General features: G+C 36.9%; 1 protein-coding gene across 16 annotated transcripts in view; it reads left to right on the forward strand.

The window, feature by feature from the left end:
* CPEB2 (cytoplasmic polyadenylation element binding protein 2) overlaps positions 1-20,933 on the forward strand; it is a 65,993-nt gene that overhangs the window by 41,401 nt on the left and 3,659 nt on the right. For 10 of the 16 annotated variants that reach the window (XM_036329093.1, XM_036329079.1, XM_036329086.1 and 7 more), the window contains 7 exons: positions 933-956; positions 7,221-7,391; positions 7,970-8,059; positions 10,662-10,780; positions 11,023-11,137; positions 15,550-15,731; positions 20,613-20,933. The exon at positions 20,613-20,933 is cut by the window's right edge and continues 3,659 nt beyond it. In XM_036329093.1, coding sequence (XP_036184986.1) covers positions 933-956; positions 7,221-7,391; positions 7,970-8,059; positions 10,662-10,780; positions 11,023-11,137; positions 15,550-15,731; positions 20,613-20,840 — 929 coding nt within the window. In that variant the 3' untranslated portion in view covers positions 20,841-20,933. The remainder of the gene's footprint in view (positions 1-932; positions 957-7,220; positions 7,392-7,969; positions 8,060-10,661; positions 10,781-11,022; positions 11,138-15,549; positions 15,732-20,612) is intronic. The other 6 variants (XM_036329081.1, XM_036329089.1, XM_036329082.1 and 3 more) reach the window with 2 other exon arrangements.

The raw sequence follows: 20,933 nt of genomic DNA on the forward strand, positions 1-20,933 counted from the left end.
TTCAACAGTCATTTTTTGTTTACTGCCTTGGTTCTATATATCAATTTCAGGGTAAAAGTACTTGCTGTATACTCAAATTTGGGGGGAGAGGAGTTATTTAAAAATGAGTTGTGAATTTTATCTAACTGGTAGTTTCTTATGAAAAATAAATTGCAATATTTTTTTCTTCAGAAGGAATTATATAAACCGCTAGTCACAGATTAAAATGTCTTAGTAATTTATACTTTACAATATTTAACATACCTACTATTCTATGATAATACCAATAATAGTTTGTATCTGAATCCCTATTATCTCAGATGTAAAGACATAAACACTTTATAGAGCTGTATAAAATGTACTAAAAGAATAGAAAACATTATTAGCTATAGTATGTCATTGATAATTTCTTCAACTAAGCAAGTTCGAATATGGATTGATTTCTTTACTGTGTCTTCAGTACTTTTTCCAAGCAGGGTTTGGTATAATGTGAATTGAATCTGAATAATTATTTGTTGGACTATATATGCTATATATAATAAGTAGGAAAATGAAGATTTAATTCAAATTGTTGCCATTCATTGGAAAAATTATTTGTGATGCTGTTTAACTGTGATGCTGTTGAACTGTTTAGCTGTTTAAGTGTTACATATTCCTATCCTGCTCTCATGAGACAAATACTTATTCATGAATTTTAACATAAATGAGAATAAAATGTATATTTCCTTTTAATTTCACAGTTTTTATACAGTTCAGGTGAGATATATAATAAAAGTGCTCTGTAAATGGTAAAACATCATGCATATGTTATATATTGGTATTATTGTAGCTTTGAAAACAAAGTAGCACTAATTTTTCAGATGCCCACACAACTTTTCATATCACAAATATTTGTATATGTGGGCTTATTTTTAGTTCTGACATTTTACAATTTGTCCTTTGTTTACATGCAGCAAGGAGTTATGGGAGAAGACGAGGTAATTCATTTCTGTTTGCTATGGTATAAATGTTTCTAATTGGGTTTTACTGATCAATGTATTAATTATCACAGATTTCTTATTCAATGTCTGAAAACTCACAGAAGAATTGTATTTTGATTTGAGCACTTATCAGAGTTTCCAATCTAAATCTCTTAACCTTTAAAGAACATTTCATACTAATAAGGTTATTTAATAAAAGTATCCCTTTTAAACTGTCCAGATTTTAACTCTTTTTAAAGTTATTTTATCTTTTAAAATAAAGCTGTCATTTATAGTTTGTTTAAGAAATATGTTTAATACATACTAGTGAAGATGACATGCAATATGATTTTTCTACTCTAAATCTATAACTGATTACCTAAGCTATGGTATATGATTTATGTATCGAGTTTATTATTTTAATGTTTGACCCAGTTGAAAATAACAAATTGACACTGATATATAGAAATCATGTTGCTAATATTCTGTCTTCTAAGAATATAATCCTCCCCCACACACTCCTCCCTTCCTTCTAACACACAGAACTTCCTCTCTCTCTCTCTCTCTCTCTCTCTCTCTCTCTCTCTCTCTCTCTCTCACACACACACACACACACACACACACACACAGTAGTCTTCCCTTCAGGGTTCTTATTATCTTAAGGGAAAAGCTACAACTGTGTGATGCTGGACTAATAAACATTCTAGGAAAGCAGCTGACAGTTTCTGTGGCTTAAACTTGGCCTTTTTTTTTTTTTTTCACGTGCAGAATTTGAGAGGGAAAAATGTCTTTGTCAGGAGAAGTAGTAAAAGTAACTTTATACTACTACATTATTCTTAAAGTGAGCGATGATCATGATATTTACATAGTTGTTAAAAGTGCAAACTAAATAGAAAGGATTTTCCTTGACCCCTAAATCCCCCTTGAGCAATGGAGAATAGACAATAATAGTGCCTTTTCATAAATATTACATGTGTGTGAGTGCTTCAGTTTCTTCTTATCTAGTCATGAGTGCATGTGCTTTGAAAACAAACAAGAAAAAATATTTGCCACCACTGAGAACAGAAACTGATATTTTGAATTCTTAAGTAGGATTTATAATTTTATATTTTACTTTGTGTGAATTTAACATCATTTTTGGAATCTGAAGCTTCAAATGCTTGACTGAATATTTTGGTTCTTTAGTTTTCTATCTAAAAAATTAGAGCTATAGAAAACAACCTAAATAACTTTCTGAAGATTGTTATTAGCAACTGAGGAGAGGGAAAGTTTAGAATTTTAGTGTCTATTTTCATAACTATGGACTGTCTCATTTCACTGTACCGTTTTAATATAGAGCTTCAGTTCTCTTGCAAAAAGATCCACTTACCAACCTGTGATTTTAAAGTATTTTTGAAACTATAGAGCAATTTAGGATTATTTTCTTATTATATACTTTTTATCTAATTAACCTTAACAATTTATGTTTAGTCTTATTAGGCATATGCCAGTGTAAATGTCATGATCTAGGAAGTTCTTAGGAGGAAGTTAACAGACTATCATGTTAGTTGTTTTCTTTCATCTCAGTACTGTAATTGTAGACCAGGGGTGGGCAAACTTTTTGACTCGAGGGCCACAATGGGTTCTTAAACTGGACCGGAGGGCCGGAACAAAAGCATGGATGGAGTGTTTGTGTGAACTAATATAAATTCAAAGTAAACATCATTACATAAAAGGCTACGGTCTTTTTTTTTTTTTTAGTTTTATTCATTTCAAACTGGCCGAATCCGGCCCGCGGGCCGTAGTTTGCCCACGGCTGTTGTAGACTATGGTTATAATATTAAGGAAAAGCAACAGTTTCTGCTTTTAGATAGGAACTTGCTACTACTCCTAAATATCTGTATCCTCTGAGACCTACAAAGATTTCCTCTGCTTTCAAGCTGCGTCCAGTATTGGAAGAAAGAGGACTCTCATGTTTTAAGTAGAAGCTTTCTTTGGGACAGAAGTGATAGTTGTCGCACTTATTTAGCTTATGGGAGGATATAATGCCTGAATTTTCCTCTCAAATTATATGCCATTCAGTAATTGTTTTTAGTTGATATTCTGTGAATAGTAGAAGTCTTCTTTAAAATTTTTATGGTCAGATGAAAAGAATGCCCATTAGAAATAGTTATTGGTAGATTTGATATGAATTTGAAAATATTTTATACCATAATATAAAAACACACACACAAAGGAATGACTCAGAAAGTTCTAGAAGTAACCTGGTTCTCTTCCTATTTTTTACTCATTTTCCCCCTTTCTATTCAGTTTGCATATCTTATTACATCCTCTATGAGAAAAGAACAAACCTATTAATGGGGCAAAATATTTTAAAGTGATGAATGTACCTTACAATTTCATTCTAAGTTCTTTGGAGAAACATGCTTGATTTGATGAGTAATTATATCTGATTAAGCAGATGATGTTTGAGAGAGATCAGTCCTGGACCTACTCCTTTTGCTTTGATAATCTTTTTATCCTTGCCTATTAAATAAAAATCACAATAGTGGATTATCTACCTAATAGAATGATCTCTGGATCTTTTAAGATGGGGTGAATATTCCTAGTCATACTTAATTCATATAATTTGTCTTGTTTTTATTTTTAGAACAACTTTTATTAAATAAAAGAGCAGGATAATACATTGAGAGCAAAGAACCATGCTTCAAGCTATAAATTAAATAATTGTGCAAATGTTTTTTTCTTTCCTGCCTTACCCATTGATATGTTGGGAAATGTCTTTATTCTGGGCTTCCAGAATAAGACTAAAAATATGAAAAGTCATATATAAGTATTAATGTTTAGGCATATTATTAGCATAATCACCACAGTCAGAGTTAGAAGCTCATTGTAATCTTAGTTATAACTAATTTCATATTACATTATGTTTATTGTTATATTTTCTGTTTCTGTCTTTTCCTATTGCAGAACTTTGATTTGCCTTTTATTTGTGTGTACAGTATGTTTATACACATGCATGTGTGTGAATAGTTCTACATTTATTAAAAGTATGAAATATTTAAAATATTTAAAAACAAACTTCCTACAAAAAAAGCTTCAGCCCTAGATGGTTTTAGTGGTGAATGAATCAGAATTTTAAAGAACAAAAGTTTATTCAATTCTGTATCTATATATTTTGTGTGTGTGCGTGCGTTCTTGTGTCAATTTTCAAAGCTTATTTGTTTAACGAATTTCTTTCCTCTAGTTGAATTTATTAGCATAGTTGCTTATAATATTTCCATTTTAGCCTTTTAATGTTCATAGATTATATTGATTGATGTCCCCTTTTTCATAGCTAGTATTCGTAATTTGAGTTTTCTTTCTTGAACTTAGGGATATATAAATTTGATAAGTTATTGGTTATCTTTCTGTTAGTCTAAATATATTTTTATTGATTTCAGAGAGGAAGGAAGAGGGGAGAGAAAGATAGAAACATCAGTGATGCAAGAGAATCATTGATTGGCTGCCTCCTGCACACTCCACACTGGGGATTGAGCCTGCAACCTGGGCATGTGCCCTTGACTGGAATTTAACCTGGGACCCTTTAGTCCGCAGGCCGACGCTATGTCCACTGAGCCAAACCAGTTAGGGCCTGTTAGTCTTTTTTATGTCATGTTTTTTGCATTTTTTTCCTTTTATTCTTTTTGTTTTTAATTTGCTATTTTTCTTTTTATGGCATAAACTAGGATTACTTTAAATATTTTTTTGTTCTCTAATATGCATTTAAAACTAAATTTTCTGCTAAGTATGCAGATTTTTCTCTGCATATGTAGCTTTGCTACATCCCACAGATTTTATATTGTGCTTTTATTATTGTTCAGTTTCACTCTTTAGGGTGTAAAAACCTGAAAACGTATCCTAGTTTCAGAGTAAAAAAGAAGAAAGGTAATTTAATTTTGGTTGAAAACTATTGTAAATATTTTAGTCCAAATCAAATTTTAAACAAATTCTACTTCTCTAAGCACATATGATTTTACCTTTATCACCAGCCATTTTCATGCACTAAATATATGTGTGTATAATTCTTGGAAAATATGTTTAAAATATATTGCATATGGAAGACATGAATAATTATTTAGTGGTTCCCTTTTATAATCAAATTAATTTGGGTTATATGAAAGGATAATTGGCAAAGCTAAAAGTGATATTTTTGTTAGTGGTATTTACTCAGCTAACTTCTCTTTTAAATAACTATAGCTTTTATGGCTTTAGAAAGAAAGCAGTTATTATTTTTTAGCAATGAAGATTCTTAGTATGGCTAAGTATGTGAATGTTCTTAGCCTTTTCATTATATCTTTTGTTCTGGTTAATAGAATATAGATATTTACTATTTATTAACTATAATATTTTATTTATTATAGTTAGAACATTATTATAGTTAGCAATATGGAATAATTGTCAATGTAGTTTTATACTTATAGTATCATAATTAGCATAAAAAGTGTCATTTTGAGTCACCCCTCTATCTGACATTGCTTATCTAGTGATTTCCTTCGTCAATGCATTCTTGAACCCTAAATATTTATGATCTACATTTTTTCTTATGATAAAAATACGTTAGAAAGACTTTGTTGTATTCATGGGACTGCTAAATTTGTATGTATGTTAGAACACTTTAAAGTGAAATAATTTTCAAAGTATTATCGTATCCGAAATACATATAACATTTGGATCTGTCATTTTTAATCAAAAATTAGCATACATGTTGTTTCTCTACCTTATATTATTCCTTTTTTAAATATACAATTATTTAAAGTCCAACCTTAGAAAGTTGAACCATTTAATTACAATTAATATTGTTTTTAATAGATCTTGATGAGGTTCATTTTGTAAAGTAAAATAGCTCATTTTGAAGAGCTTTCTTTCCATTGATCACAAAAAATATTGACATTTGCTTTCTATTAGTCCTTATTTCTGATAGGAAATACTTGTTAAGATAAGTCTTACTAAAGAACAAGAAAAAAGTTATCATCTTGCTTGAACCCCTGTATCCTTCACCTACTAAATGAAATATCTCCTTTAAACTGGCATTCAAGGATGAGTACTCTCACCTCAAAGTGCTTTTCCAGCTTGACTACTCTACTTCTCAAATAAATTTATTTTTCCTACTTTCTCTTATGATTTTTTCTCCCACTTGAAAAATGTACTCAAAACCATGCCCCTACAAATAGTTTTACTTTTATTTTTTAAAATATATTTTATTGATTTTTTACAAAGAGGAGGGAGGATAGAGAATTAGAAATATCGATGAGAGAGAAACATTGATCAGCTGCCTCCTGCACACCCCCTACTAGGGATGTGCCTGCAACCAAGGTACATGCCCTTGACCGGAATTGAACCTGGGACCCTTGAGTCCACAGGCTGACGCTCTATCCACTGAGCCAAACCTGTTAGGGCAATATTTTTACTTTTAAAAATTCTGTCCTTTCTAATGCTCTCAGTAAGCACTGCGACCTTTCCAATTTCACCACAGATGCTATTCAGTTTCACTTGAGGATTTAAGAAATTACCATTTATAAGCTTAGACTACTCCCTCCCTTCACCATACTTCTGAAGCATTGGGAAGTTTTCGTTTGGATATGTGCCCCAGGTGCATACAGAGTTCTTATCTTTTCTGATGTACATTCCTGGAGAGCAGGGAGTGTATTTATCAGGTCACTTTTATTTCTTTGTCCCCACATGGTCTAGCTCATCATGATTGCTGCAGAGGATGTGCCCTCTAATAGGGTGCACTCCCAAAGGGCCAGCTCAGCTGCGGAACCAATTCCGGAGGGAGTGGCTTTCTGTTTTGCACATGTGCAGAAGCCCTGCCTATCCTTTCATATAATTGACAAGTATAATTAATTCAAGACATGATATGCAAGTAATGCTTGATGCCTTTGCCCTTCCTGTAGTCTGCAAGTGGTTTTTTTTATGTCCTCTGATCTAGTTAGTCATTTTCTTTCTGCTACCAGTTTCTAAAAGTTCTTCCAGTTACATATCCAGTCTGACCATCCTCATACATTAGATTCTTGTTGCTTTCCATAAAAATTTGAAGTGATCTAGTGTTTGTGGTTTAATTGTTATATTACTGTTTATTTCTAAGTCATTTCTCAGACTGCTTCTCTCTTGAATCTAACTAATTAAAACCTCAAACTATCTGAATTTCCTTGCACTTTTATGCATATGTCACCTTCATTGTTAAGTCTTTGAATTTGTCATTGCTGTTTTTACTCTTTTTTCAGACCTGAGATTCAAGTTATATTTGTTCTTATATTTTAGGTCGTTCTTCCCTCTTCCCAATCGATGATGGCTTGCTGGATGATGGTCATAATGATCAAGTTGGGGTTTTAAACTCACCCACATGTTACTCAGCTCATCAAAATGGAGAGCGAATAGAACGCTTCTCTCGAAAAGTTTTTGTTGGTGGTCTCCCTCCAGATATTGATGAAGGTAAGTTGATGATTTGGTGCTATTCTCTTTCACAACTAATAGATTATTCTGTGTATTAATCAATGTAATAAGATTTCTATGGCCTGAAATTACCTGGAGCATATATTGGATTTGGCCTATATGTGTTTCAATGAAACTACCTGACCTGTGTCAGACTGTAGTATATTTTATGAGTATTATAGATTTTTCACATCTTGTTTCAGCATTCTTTTTTCTACAAGATTTTACTTGTCAAGCAGTAATTGATCTCTTTATTTAATTTAACATAATGTTGGCATGTTTTTCAAGCCAATGATATTTAAGGATTGGTAGTCTGTATAGTCATTATTATCCACATAATTTTATGTTGATTTTTCTGATAAGTGTGCTACTTTAAAATGAATTTATTTGGACAAAATATCTATTTTTATGAATAATTTTAATAAGGATATTGAACATGTTTTTAGTATTTATATTCTAGCTTATTTTAGGCCATTTGGTACTTTCAATTTTAAATATTTAAAGTAACTTATAAAATATAGGGTTTTAGAATGAATTATTAAACTAATTCCTAATGCATATTATTATACTTTCCTAAGATGAAATTACTGCTAGCTTCAGAAGATTTGGGCCTCTGGTAGTAGATTGGCCTCATAAAGCAGAAAGCAAGTCCTATTTTCCACCAAAAGGTAAGGGTTTTTATTGCTGATATTTGCTAGGGAATCAATTATATATAAGCAAAAGAGAATATAAATTACTTTGTGTTTTCTTTTCTATTAAAACTGAGCTAAATCTAAAAGGTGCTTTGCAACTTAGATAAACAGTTGTTGAACAGAGAGTTCCAGGCAGAAATTGAAATATAATTTTAAAAAGGAATTAGAATCGGTTTTTGTGGAGACATAAACATTTTTTACATTAATCTCATATTCTTTTAAGGGAATGGTGAACTATAAGCATAGGAAAATGGGTTGGCACAAATTTAATGAAACAGAATACTTGCTGTCTTTGTGACTCTTGTCATTGTTACCGTGTGTGTTTTTAATATTTTTATTGATTTTTAGAGAGAGAGAGAGAGGAAGGAAGAGTGCGAGTGAGAGAGAAACATTGATGTGAGAGAGCAACGTCAATCGGCTACCTTCTGCACGTTCCCTATGGGTGACCGAGCCCGCCACCTGGGCATGTACCCTGACGGAATCAAACTGGCATCCTTTCATTGTAAAGGGTGATGCTCAACCAGCTGAGCAACAACAGCCAGGGCTGTTATTGTGGCTTTTGAGGTGGTTGTCAGTTGATTTCCTCAAACTTACAACAAAAAATATATATATTAGTATGGCAAATCATAGTTTTGGGTTTTTGTTTTTTTGTATAATTATAGGTAATTGTAGCCATTGCCAAAGACCAGTATTCCCAAACCTTGTTCTTTCAAGCATTTTTATCATTCCTGTAATTCATAATTTTTCATGGTTTGGAAAACACTGGTTGTAGAAGCATCCAGTTTGTGAAGCTAACATATAATTAAGGCAGTGACTTGAGCCCTGGTTACTGAGCCACACATGTATGTATGTTTCACTTAGCAGTATATGAGGTTCACCTGTGTGAATATTAGCTTACTCTAATAAATTCTAGAGAACCATAGATGGTTTGTTTTTGGTAAGAGTATTTTCATCTTTAATGGCTTTCCTTAGCTAGATCATAGTTTATTTGCCATGTTTGCTTTAATTTTTGTAATATAAACATTTCTTCCCTAATAATCACAAAAATAATTAAGCACTATTAAAAATTTTGAATTTAAAATATTGTTTTAAAATTAAGTACTGTGAAAATAATTTATATCAAAAAATAATATCACAAAACATAAGCAGCATTAAAATATTGAATTTAAATATTATTTTACTAAATTAGCCTTATATTCTCTTTATTATTATAAAAGTTATATTTCTCAAATGCTCAGCTTTGTATCAAAATTAAAGCTTTCACTTAAAGAAAACCAGTCTTTATTTTTAAAAAATTTTTCAACCATATTTAAATTGCTTCTAGTAATTAAAATAGTTCTAAAATGCATTTCTTAATCTTGCATAATTGTACCTTTGGAAATTTCTATTTGTGTGGGTCCGTTTGATGTCTTATTTATGCAATCAAGTAATGTAATTTTATTAAAATGAAGTACTTCTGTGTCACATCAGACCTTTGTGGCAGTAAAAGCCATTGTTGGCAGCAAGCAATGTTTTTGATTTCTATGTAAAACATGACCTCATGCTTCCCTTTGTTTATTGGAACAGATGTGCATGGACTGCTTGATGGCTTCTTCATATTAGAACTGGGTGGCAGTCTCCATGTGTGTTTGCACAGGAATCTTGTCAAGGAAAGGGATGTTTTTAGATCATTCATAGCTATCAACTGCTGGGAAAATCACAAAGTAGTAAACCAGGAATGTAAATGCTGATGCCATTTTATAATGAAGTCTGCTTTGCCTGCTGGATGCATGGCTGATTAAAGATTGACAATTGGTATCCCAAGGAAAGGAAGAAGTGCATATTTCCCAGTGAAAGAGGAATTTAAGCAAGAGCTTGGATTTACAAGTCTAAATAGTCTCTAGACTGAAAAATTGTTTGTCCAAGTTGAGACTTGATTTAAAAGTTCTGACCCACCCTGAAGGAACCGGTTTTATTCCAGCCTCCTTAAGATAGTTTTTTAGTATCATGTGAAAGTTGTCAAGTTGCCTGGGGAATTTTCTCTCTGTGTATGGAAATTCCTGGGCCTTTCCAAGTGTTCTGTAGTCCAAAAGTGTGCTCTAGATCTTCATACCCTAACGGCATTTATAGGAAACTTCAGGCCCTAATATTTTCAACTGATTAATCATTCCAAATGGTTTGAGAAGGAGGTATCACTACTAGAAAGAGAATGGGACAGACCAGAATTTGAAATTATTCAGCCAGTTACTTGCTTATATGACTGATGTCGAATAAGTAATTAACCACTTGATACCTCAGTGTTTTCTCTATAAAGTGGAAATAATGTTTCACAGACTTGTGAGCATCAAATAAAATAGTTAATGTAAAACTTTTAGCACAGTACTTAATAGTAAGTGCTGCGTATAAAGTAGCTAATTTACTGAGCATATGTTTTCATGGGCATTCCAATAGTATATTGTGTTCTATAGAAAATATAATGATGCTACCTCTACTTATAAGATTTTTCCTTTAACAAAACTTAAATTTTCTAAACAGTAATGAAATTTGGGGTGCAATCACTTACCTTAACGTATTGCCTCATTGTTCATAATTATTACAGGCTATGCGTTCCTTCTCTTTCAAGAAGAGAGCTCAGTTCAGGCACTGATTGACGCTTGCATTGAAGAAGATGGAAAACTCTATCTGTGTGTTTCCAGTCCCACCATCAAAGACAAACCAGTAAGTAAGCACCACGTGAACTCTAAGCTACAAAGATAAAGTTTTCCAAAAACATTTTGAAGTGATTGTTAGTGGAAAAACAATTAAACCACCATGTCAGTTTGAATAATTTATAGTTCCTAGATAATTTGTTTCTAAATCCTACTATCCAAAATTTTAAACAATGAAAAATCCAGTGCTGCAAAACAACATAAGCTGTAAAGCGAATAAGACCCAATAAAATAATGTCCTTTTCTTAATAGGTTCAGATCCGTCCTTGGAATTTAAGTGATAGTGATTTTGTGATGGATGGTTCTCAGCCTCTGGATCCCCGGAAAACAATTTTTGTTGGAGGTGTTCCTAGACCACTAAGAGCTGGTAAGTAGAATACTAACAAATTGTGTGCTTTAAAAAATCATTTATGAATTAGTTGAGTAAATATTTGGTAGCTGTTGTGTGCATGGCGTGTTGGGCAGGTGAGGTGCAGATTCCTCATGCTCCAATAGTTGCTAACTACAGAATTCTGAGAACCGTTCTTGAAAGCATCAAGTAACTAGAGAATTGAGCAGTTATCTATCAATATTAATAGCTAACTCCAAACAGACTCATAAGGAAAATCCACTCAAATACTTCTGACTTCTTAAGCGTAACTTGCTAAGATATGAGAATTTGGGACCTGTCTATTTTATGTGGGTTGATTTTCATATCTAAGGAAGAAATTTGGAATTTAAAAAATTAGCACTTTATTTTTTTTTTGAGTTAACGAGCTCCTTTATTTATTTTTTTTAATTGTTTTATAAAAATTAGCACTTTAGGTAAGTGATAAACATATGTTGTCAGTAACCAGGAACCAGAGATTTACTGGAAGATGTCATAGAGAAACATAATTATAGATGTAAATGCCCACTATACAAGCTCATTTTAGGATACCATATATCCTGTAAAGTGTATTAGTGCCTTCCATTACTGCATCTTCATCCAGTATGGGAGATTTAGGTTAAAGAACCATTCTTACATATAAATAGTAATAGAACATAACTGCTATAAGGAAAGATTGTAAGGAATAGAAGAACATATGGCAAGGGAATGTGATATAGTCTGATGCTTTAAATATATTTGTATTTGAGCTGACTTGTAAAGATTGCACGGTAGTAGTTTGGGGTGGTCAGGAAGGTTAGAAGGAGTTATCAGATAAAGGGAACAGCATATTCAAAGGTCTTCAGTGGAGGGAAGCAGAATGCATTGGAGGGACCAAAGAAGCCCAGAGTGCCTGACTTGGAGGTATAAGGAGTGAGTGGAAAGACACAGAAGACTGAAGAAATAAGCAGGAGTCTGGACAGACAGGTTTAATAGGTTAATTTGGTCTTTATTCTCAGAGCAAGGGAAAACCAGTGAAGAGTTTTAATAGAAGGAAACATAATCACATTTGCACTTTTGAAAGTTGACTTTAATGACTCACAGAGGGAGAGCCCAGTTGAGAATAGATAGTAGATAGATTTAGTTGCCTATTATCAAAGTCCAGGATTCAGATAGTGGTGGCTTGGATTAGTGGTGGTAGTAGAGGAAGAGTCAAGTAAACAGCTACTGTAAGGGAATGCAAAGGTTGCATCTCTGCTTTCAGTCTTAAGACACTAGATAGATAGTGGTGCCTTTTACAAGTTAAGGAACACTGGAGAAGGAGCCAGTTGGAGGGAAGATTTGGGTCTTGGTTTTGAAAGCTATGGCACCATTCAGAGCTCCTAAGTAGAAATTTCAGTTAAGCCATTGGTATGTAATACAGGTATCTCTGCCTTTCAAAAGCTGATTTACTTGATGCTACTTCACTTTTACATTAGTACTTACATTACATTTAAACTAGTACCTGTTTTGGCTGACCAAAAGAAATACAAAGAGAAAAATAAGTCTAACCTTTACAAAAGTTTCCATAGGGAACCCTCTACTTTCAGATAGGAGGGAAACCTGTATATTTTTTGAGAGACTCACAGTTGCTGCTCTTTTGCAAATAAACTTTGGGTGGGGGAGAGATCTGAAGCAAAAAGATAAGGCTATTGCCATGATCCAGGTGAAAATTGGAACTGGATGTTAGTGATGGAAGTGAGGTGATTGGATTCTAGATATGGCTTGAAAATAGGGTTCACAGGATTACATGTACAGTCGGGAAGAAGATGAAGCCAAGAGTTAATGACTTGGCAACTTCATCTTTTCCATTGCTTACTTACTGAATCAGCAAAAACTCAATGGTTAGGTTTAATGGGATGGTGGAAGATCAGGATTGTCATTTGAATACACTGAGTGTTGCAGTGTCTATGAAATTGACAAAATGAGTTGTCCAGTAGACAGTTGCATAGATGAGTCTGGAGTCTAGCGGGTGGCCTGGACTAGAGGAATGTAGCAGCTAAGAACAAACAAGTGGTAATTAAAGCCATGACACAGGATCAAGTCACCAAATCCACGATTGTAGAGAAGTCCAAGGACGACTGAAACCCGGGGTACTCTGATGTTGAAAACTGAAGGAGTTGAGGAAGGACTAACAGGGAAGGCCAGGAAGGAGTTACAGTGAAGTAGGAGAATTAGTAGAATAACGTATCCTGGGAGATAGATGGAGAAAATATATTTAATGCTGCTTACAGGTAAATTGACCACTGAACTTGACAGTGGGGGAGATGACCTTGACAGGAGCAATTAAATTGGAGTTATCGGGTGAATGTTTGATTATGAATGGTTGAACAAAGAAGAGAAGCAAGAGACTGGGGAGTACAGAAAACTTTTTTTAGCAATTAGGGGAACAGAGAAATGAAGCGATCACATAGAGAAATAGAATTAAGATATATATATATATATATATTTAAGATGGGACAAATTGCAGTATATTGGGAAAGGCCCAGTATAGAGAGAAAAACCAGTGGTACAGAAAGTTGAGAGGAGAATTGCTGAAGTAATTCTTCTGTAGTGAGAGCAATTGGGATCCTAGTGTAAAGTGAAAGGATTGGTTTAAAAAAAGACCATTAAACTGTTATTAGGTGGAAGGGGGGTACCTCTGGCATAAGCATTTCTGGAAGCCCCATGGGAAGATGAGTTGCGGTAGAAAGCTTTATTTCCATGTCTGTGGAATCACATCCCTTCGGTAAAGCTAGAAGCAGAGTCAGTGTCCAGAGTTTCCTTTCCATGTTGGAGCTGGGTCCCGTTCAGCATCAGTCTAGTTGCAGTCTATTAGTCCATTGTGTGATGTGAATGCAGGAGAGCCCCAAAGCCCAGAGTCACACAAGTCTCAAGATTCCCAAGAGCAGCAAGAGGAACCAAGAACACAGAGTGAATTCCTTTGTTCAGGGGATTAAATATCCCAAATTTGCCCCCTTGCAGTGGCCATGCCCATTCTGGCCAGTGACCTCTGCTCCCAGGAATGATTGACAGTAAGTGCCTTCCCTAGTCCCCCAACTTTACTGGGCATGTACCTGTCTTTGTCCAGTATCCTGAGGAGTGTAAAGTTGTAGCTTCTGGTGAAGCTGTCCAAATGACATGCCTATAATGGTTGGCTTCCCGGTTTGCTTCTCTCCTCTCCTATCCTATATAATAAAGAGGGAATATGCAAATTGACCATCACTCTGCCACAAAGATGGTGGCACCCATGGGGGGGGGGGGTGGTGGTTCCGTAACACAAGATAGCTGCACCCAAAGCAGAGGCTGAGTTCCCATAATGAGCCTTAACGAGCAACCCATAATGAGCCTTAACGAGCAATCAGCAGGGACCTGGGGCTGCTCTCCCTCACCCCCCCCCCCCCCGCCCCAATGGGGCTTGACAGGGGACCTCAGGCAGTGCCCCCCTCCCTGGCGCCAGGCTGGGGGACCTGAGGCCATGCCCATCACCTGGCAAGACTTGACGGGGGGACCTCAGGCCACACACCCCTCTCTGGCACCAGGCCGGGGGACCTCAGGCTGCGCCCCCCGCCCAGCAGGGCTTGACGGTGGATCTCAAGGTGCAACCCCCAACCCATTGCTGGGCCAGGGGACCTCAGGCAACACCCTCTGCCTGGCGGGGCTTGACGGGGGATCTCAGGCCGGGTCCCTCACCTGGTGGGGCTTGATGGGGGACCTCAAAGCGCACCTCCTGTGCCCCGACCCAGGCTGAGGGACCTCAGGCCGGGCCACCCACCCCGGCACGGGGCCAGGGGACCTGAGGCTGCACCCCTGCCCAGCAGGACTTGACAAGGGTGGGACTGGCCAGGTCTGTATCTAGCCCAACGGGGGTGTGGCTGGCCGGGTCTGGGTCTCGCGCGATTTTGAGGCACATGTGGGTGGACAGGGACCTGACTCTGACAGGAGGAAGATTTTCATATACATTTTACTAATTTCATTTCATCTCTGACACTTCTATTATAGAGAAAGGGAAAATAGCAATAGTAAAATATTTCCTCTAATTAATCCTCTTCTAATGTGCATGAATTTTGTGCACCAGGCCACTAGTCTATGTATATAAAAGCCTAAGTGACCAGAACAACCAGTCAACCAGTCCATGTGCTCCCACAGCCAACCTCCCGCAGTCCCTCCCCCAGTCCAGCAGGCCCTGGCCATCCTGGCCCTGATCAGGACAGGGTAAGACTGCCCCAAAAGGCCCTGATTGCCGGCCAGACCTAGGGACCCATGCACCGGGCCTCTACTTATTAATAACTAGATTAATTACAATGGTTTCAAAACTATTTATCCAATTGACTTTTACTTTTTAAAAAAGCATTTAACAGTTGTTGATTTACTGTGTTCTCTCGCATTTCATTAAATTTCTTTTTCTTTTGAAGTGGAACTTGCTATGATCATGGACCGGCTGTATGGTGGAGTTTGTTATGCAGGAATTGATACAGATCCTGAGCTAAAATACCCAAAAGGTGCTGGTCGAGTTGCTTTCTCCAATCAACAGAGCTATATTGCTGCCATCAGTGCTCGGTTTGTGCAGCTTCAGCATGGTGATATTGATAAACGTGTAAGTTGTAATTCGGAAATCACTTCTGTCCTATGATAAGGTGCTGATAATAATAATGATGAGTTAATATAATTCAAATATTGAATATTTTATACTCTGAAATGTCAAAGTTTTCAACATACTTTGAACTTTAGGTATAGTATAAAAAATATAAGTGTCGTTTTAAGGCATGTTAAAAATTTTTATTAGCCAGTAAGGTCTTAATATTCTTCTAACCATAGAGGTGGAGCTTGGTTTAAGAGGTTATATTCTAGAGCCAAATTGCCTGGGGTCTCCTTTCCACTATTTGCTCTGTAATTCTGGGCAAAATTAACCCTTTTGTGTCTCTTTTTCCTCACTTATGAAATGGAAAAAGTAATATTATGACCCTCCCAGTTATTTTTTTTTTAATATATGTTTATTGATTTCATAAAGGAAGGGAGAGAGAGAAAGAGATTGAAACATTAGTGATGAGAGAGAATCATTGATTGGCTACCTCCTGCACGCCCCACACTGGAGAGCAAGCCCACAGTCCAGGCATGTGCCCTGACTAGGAATCGATCCATGACCTCCTTGGTCTATAGGCCGATACTCAACCACAGAGCCATGCTGGCTGGGCTTGCTCACAGTTATTTTGAGGATTAAATAAATTCACATATGTTGAAGCACTGAGAACAGAGCTTGGTACTAAGTGCTATTTAAGTGCTACTTATTTTTCATTTGTTATAAAGTCTATCCTATATAATAAAGAGATAATATGCAAATTAACCCTCACACCCTCACAAGATGGCTACCTACGACCAGGCCGGCAGGGGGTTAGTGAGGGATGACCAAATGACTGAGCATCAGGCTGTGTGGGGCAACCAGGCCGTCAGAGGGGGGCAATTGGGGGTGACCAGGCTGGCAGGGGGGCCAGTAGGAGGCAACCAGGCCAGCAGGGGTGGGCAATTAGGGGTGACCAGGCTGGCTGGGGGGGTGCAGTTGGGGGTGATTAGGCTGGCGGGGGGGGGGGGCAGTAAGGGGTGATCAGGCTGGCGGGGGGGGGGGGGCAGTTAGGAGTGACCAGGCCAGCAGGGAGGGGGCAGTGGGGGCAGTTAGGGGTGATCAGGCCTGCAGGTGGGGGCAGTTAGGGGCAACCAAGCCGGCAGGCAGGTGAGTGATTAGGAGCCAGCAGTCCAGGATTGTGAGAGGGATGTCTGACTTCCAGTTTAGTCCTGATCCCCAGGGATCAGGCCTAAACTGGCAGTTGGACATCCCCTGCGGGGTCCTGGATTTGAGAGGGTGCAGGCTGGGCTGAGGGGACCCCGCTGTGCACGAATTTCATATATATATATGAGATAGAGATAGAGATAGAGATAGAGATATATATATATATATATATATATATATATATATATATATATATATATATATATCTATCTCTATCTCATATATATATGCGCCTAAGAAACCGGCTGATAGCTATGACATGCACTGACCACCAGGGGACAGAAGCTCAAAACAGGAGTAGAAACCACAGGCATGGAAACATGGAACAGACTGATGAATCTCAGAGGGAAGGGTGGAGGGGGGAGGGTGGGAAGAGATTAACTAAAGATCTTATATGCCTACTAGAGGGCTGGCCTTCGGGGATTGGGCCAAAACCGGCTCTCTGACATCCCCCAAGGGGTCCCAGATTGCGAGAGGGCATAGGCCAGGCTGAGAGACCCCAACGGTGCACGAATCCATGCACTGGGCCTCTAGTCTAAAATAAAAATGTATTCATATTTATCTAAAGATACACAATAATAAATATGCAAATAAACTGCATATACAAAATAATTGTCCTAAACTTTAAAACAGTTACTCTTTAGTAGTACTGTTAGATCATCACAATAAGAACTTTTAGGAAGTCCTACAAATGCTAACTGAAAGCCAGCCGCCCCATTGTGTAATTCTGAGTACAGATTACCATCTAAAATAGGGGAAAGGAGTGGACAAAACTCAGTGGTTCATTTACAAATCTATTTCATACTAAAATCTGTGAATTGTTTCTATATAAACCTAAGCAGTATTCTAAAATGATCATGTTTTACATTTATAGTACAGATGAGAGATATACAGTGGGTCCTTGACTTACGAGTGTCCCGACCAACGAGTTTTTTGAGATACCAGCTGTCTCTTGGCCGATTTTTTGCATTGAGTTGATAGAGTAATTTTAGTTAACAAGCTCCTTAACGAGCTCGGTCTCAGAAGGAATTAAATTCGTAAGTCAAGGCCCCACTGTACTAGGACTATTAGGTAAATTAACTTTTTATATTCTAATTAGTAGCTTTAACTTAAGTGTGTTCTTATTTTCCAGTGTAACAGTGTTTTGAAGCTTCTTCTTGGAGACTGTTTTGCACAATAAAAGACTATTTGGGGGACAGGGGAGTTGATTAATGCTAATTGACTAGACCAGTGGTTCTCAACCTTGGCTGCACATTAGAATCACCTGGGAATCTTTTTAAAATCCTGATTTCTGGCCTCATCCTCCGGAAATTCTGTTTCTTTGTTACTAATGTTGTGGCCCCACCCCATCACAAAGAAACAGAATTTCCGGAGGATGAGGCCCAGAAATCAGGATTTTAAAAAGATTCCCAGGTGATAATGTGCAGCCAAGGTTGAGAACCACTGGACTAGACCATGGACTTTAGAAGTGTCATTAATTTAATTACCAAACCATACCATTTAGAAAAGAAGTATAGCATAAGTTCTGTTCTTTACATGCAGAGTGTTTTGTTTGTTTGCATTGTTACTTAAAATATTGGGAAAAAATTGAGAATGGGCTCTGCTTTTTTTTTTTTTTTTTTTTTTTAATATATTTTATTGGTTTTTTACAGAGAGGAAGGGAGAGAGATAGAGAGTCAGAAACATCGATGAGAGAGAAACATCGATCAGCTGCCTCCTGCACACCCCCCACTGGGGACGTGCCCGCAACCCAGGCACATGCCCCTGACCGGAATCGAACCTGGGACCCCCCAGTCCGCAGGCCGACGCTCCATCCACTGAGCCAAACCGGCCTCGGCTAGAATGGGCTCTGCTTTTATTCAAATATGCATATGAAATTTTTTTTGAACCTTAGAATTTCTCTAATTCAGTGGTTTTGAACCTTGGCTGCACACTAAAGTCATATGGGAGCTCTAAAAAAACCTTGACATCTGGGTCCCACCCAGAGATTCTGCTGTAATTAGTCTGGGATGCAGCCAGTTCTCCCCAGGTGATTCGAATGTGCAGCCATGCTATAGACCTCTGATGTAGGCTGGCCCCCACTCCTGCAGAGAGGTGCTACAGTCACAGAGGAAATTATTTATATTGTATATATTTGTAGTTGTTTAATATTCAGAAGCAGAGGGAAAAGATTGTTGTATTGTCATACCTCATACCTATTTGTTTCAAAAATGAGAATGAAGGACAATTATTTGGGGCAGAGTATTGATTCTTAAGTAGCAACTCATATGCAGAGGTGAATTGAGAAACATTCCTTCTTACACAGGCAGTGGAATCTCTAAGAGAAGTTTATTTTTCCAGATATGTGCTACTAAGGTATTATGGAAAATAAGACTAGGTGAAGAACTGATGAAACTGTTTCACACATGCAAAGTTAGAGATTAGTAGTAATAAGAAATAAATATCGAAATGAACTGCAAATATCAACAATGCAAACCCATTGCCTTCCTGTGAAAGGTTTGTTTTACTGTTCTTTTTATCAACTTTTAGGTTGTTTCCAATTATAATTGTTGTTAGTACAAATAATGCTGCAGAAAACACCCTTATATATACAATTTCTGCACAAATGCAGATATTTCAATAGAATACATCCAGAGTAGAAATTGTTGGGTCACTGATTTTTACTGTGGGCAAACACTACCTTATCTCAAGCCAAGCTATTAAAACACTCCAATTTTTCTGCCCTCCTCAGGAAAGGCTGAGGTCTTAGGCTGCCTGACACTATTCACGCAGACAAAGGTAGTAGTAACCTTTGGTTCAGAAAGAAGCAAGAAAACAAGGCCATCTTGTTACCTAATAGTAGCTAATGCTAATTTGCGGAGTATTTACGGTGGCACTGTCTTAAATGTTTTTACTTGCATTATCTAGTCTTCACTCGATTGGGCAGGTTCTTTAATCCTCGTTTAACAGATGAGGTTAAGAGTTTTAGGAATCAGACCTTAGGGCAATCTGAGGTCTTTTACCAAGTCAGGCCTTCACAGTGGGACTTTGACTTTCTATCTTATAAATTCACAAAAGTCTAGACATGCCCATAACAACATTACCCACAGTCCTGGTTCTGAACCAGTCACGTACAAGCAGGCACAGCTCTCCTGCGGAGGAGAAATGCTGCCAGGGCCGGTGCTGTCCCGGTGCACAGGTGGTATTAAAACAAAGGGACAAATATGTAAAAACCGTTTGTCTGCCATGACGGCTGGATATCCCTTTGCTTTTTCACTCACAGTAACCTCTGAAAATAGTAATACACAGGTATTTTTATGATGTTACTTCAGGAAAGTCAGGGTGGAATGTTTTACAAATCAGTTAGATTTTTGTAGTTTTTAAAATTATTTTCTGTCAGTGGAAAATATAGTAAGTACCATTCAGTTTATAGTCTTCTGAAGATTACATTGCCAAACATATAGCAAAATTACCAAACTAAGTGCTTATTTAATCACATGGTCAATTATGAGCATGAAACAATATAAAAATGGTTAGTTCAAGAACAAAATGAATTTTTTTACCTACTGTGTGGTAAAGCATTTCCCTGGGAAACTGCCTACTTTCTCAACATTTAATGCTGTGTTGTTGTTTTTTCTCTAGAACACATTTTAAATTATTACTAAAATGATTTCTGAAGCAGACCTACTAAGACATTTTTCTCTCATTTTCTAGGTGGAGGTAAAGCCATATGTGCTAGATGACCAGATGTGTGATGAATGCCAGGGCGCACGCTGTGGTGGAAAATTTGCTCCCTTTTTTTGTGCCAATGTCACTTGCCTGCAGTATTACTGTGAGTTTTGTTGGGCAAATATCCACTCTCGTGCAGGACGTGAGTTCCATAAGCCATTGGTAAAGGAAGGTGCTGACCGCCCACGTCAGATCCACTTCCGCTGGAACTAGGAGTAGCAAACCTGCCTCTGTTGGACAAGGAGAGAAAGGCTGCATGTGGCTTACTGTGTCTGAAGATACTGACATGCGGAAGAAATAAGTGCA

Source organism: Myotis myotis, unplaced genomic scaffold (genome assembly GCF_014108235.1).
Source record: "Myotis myotis isolate mMyoMyo1 unplaced genomic scaffold, mMyoMyo1.p scaffold_m19_p_1, whole genome shotgun sequence".
NCBI classification, from domain to species: Eukaryota; Metazoa; Chordata; class Mammalia; order Chiroptera; family Vespertilionidae; genus Myotis; species Myotis myotis.